The sequence below is a fragment of the Homalodisca vitripennis genome, chromosome 5 (assembly GCF_021130785.1).
Source record: "Homalodisca vitripennis isolate AUS2020 chromosome 5, UT_GWSS_2.1, whole genome shotgun sequence".
NCBI classification, from domain to species: Eukaryota; Metazoa; Arthropoda; class Insecta; order Hemiptera; family Cicadellidae; genus Homalodisca; species Homalodisca vitripennis.
This window is the reverse complement of record NC_060211.1, coordinates 19,574,665-19,576,789: the sequence shown is the minus strand read 5'-3', so window position 1 is coordinate 19,576,789 and position 2,125 is coordinate 19,574,665. Positions and strand designations below refer to the sequence as shown.

At 42.8% G+C, this 2,125-nt stretch overlaps 1 protein-coding gene across 1 annotated transcript; it reads right to left on the bottom strand.

Moving 5' to 3' along the window:
* Positions 1-492: 492 nt before the first annotated feature.
* Positions 493-1,293, bottom strand: LOC124363372. The gene has a single exon (XM_046818622.1). The coding sequence runs from the start codon at positions 1,291-1,293 to the stop codon at positions 493-495; it is 801 nt and encodes a 266-aa protein (XP_046674578.1).
* Between the last annotated feature and the right edge of the window lie 832 nt (positions 1,294-2,125).

Here is a 2,125-nt window from a genome sequence, read left to right as displayed (position 1 = left end):
GCAAGCAGCCAATTTACATACAATATGCAATAAGATGGCAGTACAGTGTATATAGTGCAGTAAAAAGTACAACTAGTATAAAATAATACAGAGCTAGCAATGGCAGAACACAACACAATATGACAATGATCGATTCCAAGTCCCAATAACTGTCCATCACAACAAGAAAGTTTAGTTATACACTAATATCATATAAAAATCAACAATATATTATGAAATAGACCAACGTACAATAGAATCAACAACAATGCATAAAATAGAATAGTATAACAACAACAAGTACACGTAAATAACAACAACCAAAATAATATAAATACACCAATGATGCAAAAAGTCGAAATTAAATGAAATGTACCTTGCAGTAGAGCAGAAACATAATAAAAAATACATAATAGCAAAAGCTAAAAAATGAAACAGTCTTAAAGTTACAGGGGATTTTAAGTGTGTTGAGACAAAACATAAGTGGCCCGCTTTCTGATTTGATGTAGGCCATCAGCGAAAAAATCGCACTCTGATGCAACACGGTTCCCCAGGCGAACAAATCTTGCCAGTGGACTGTTGAAGTCGTAGTTCGTGGAGTGGTACTTGCGGCTGAAAAGCCCATCTGGTGTTTACAGGGATCCTGATACCAATTTCAGCGAGAAGATCTGGGCACTGCACATGGGCGCCAACTAACTTCCACAACATGAGTACATCTGCTACATCACGGCGCAAAGACAGAGTTGGAATATTAAGTTCTGCAGTTAATGCTTCCACGGGAACATCAGGATAGTTGTAGCCAATCCTCACACCGACCAGACGAATGAAGCGTCGCTGGAGGGCCTCCAGTCTAGTCCCGGCACCAACTGTATAATGAGACCACACAGGACTGGCATACTCCAAGAGTTGTCTTACCAACGAACAATAGAGAGAACGTAGGGCAGAAGGATTATTGATGCCTCTAGAGAATCGAGATATAAAGCCCAACATCTTGTTAGCCTTACTACAAATAATATTCAAATGCTCAGTAAATCCCATGTCACTAGAAAAACACACGCCCAAATCTGTTACGTTCAAAAGTCTTGGAATTTCGGAATTGGATATAAAGTAAGAGTACAGAATCGGTGATTTGATTCTATGAAAGGTAACAACAGAGCATTTGCCGGGGTTCACAGACATATTATTGCCTTTGCACCATTCCTCCACTGCAATCAAGCTACTTTGTAGTTTTAAAGAGTCTTTTGGGGAGGAAATTTCCATGAAGAGCTTAAGATCATCCGCAAATAGCAGGGCGTTGACATCGACCACCTCCATGAGATCGTTAACGAAGACATTGAAGAGGCAGGGGCCCAACAACGAGCCCTGAGGCACTCCTGAAGATGGCGAGAATCTGGTAGATGTGGAGGAACCAATTTTAACTCAAAGATAACGATCCCGGAGATAGCTGGAGATCCAAGACAATAAGGGGTTGGCAACTCCTTAGCCCCTCAACTTTGATGCAAGAATAGAGTGGTCAACCCTATCAAACGCCTTTGCCATGTCAATGTACACGGTATCCATTCCACGGTATGTGCTTATTCTTGCGAAAGGAACCAAGCACATGCTCTTGGAAGAGTAGAAGATTGGTTACTGTGGATTTACCACGCATAAAACCATGCTGTGCGGGGTGGATTGATCTCGATATGAAGCGACTAAGCCTATCAACCACAAGGCCTTCAAATAGCTTGCCAATCACTGGAAGGATGGTAATTGGCCGGTAGTTCCGTACATTGTTAATGTCCTTGGACTTGTGCAAGGGGATGATAAAGCCATTCTTCAAAGCGCTGGGGAATATGCCCATTTCCAGTGACTGGTTGAAGAGAGATGTAAGAGGATCAACGAGGAGGCTGCGGCAGCGATGAATGACAGAAGGAGGAACGTTGTCAAGCCCCGCGCCCTTAGTGATATCCAGATGCTCAAGCTTGAGCAAGACCTCCTCCCTGGTTAGTTTTAGGCAGCATAAGCAGTCCGAATTGGCGTAACTATGGTTGAGGGAGCAATGCGATTGTGGCGAATAGACAGAACTAAAGTAAGTGGAAAACAATTGGCATATGCTTGAGGAATCCGTGGCCTCCTCTCCATCAAGATGTAGCATGGACGGTATGTA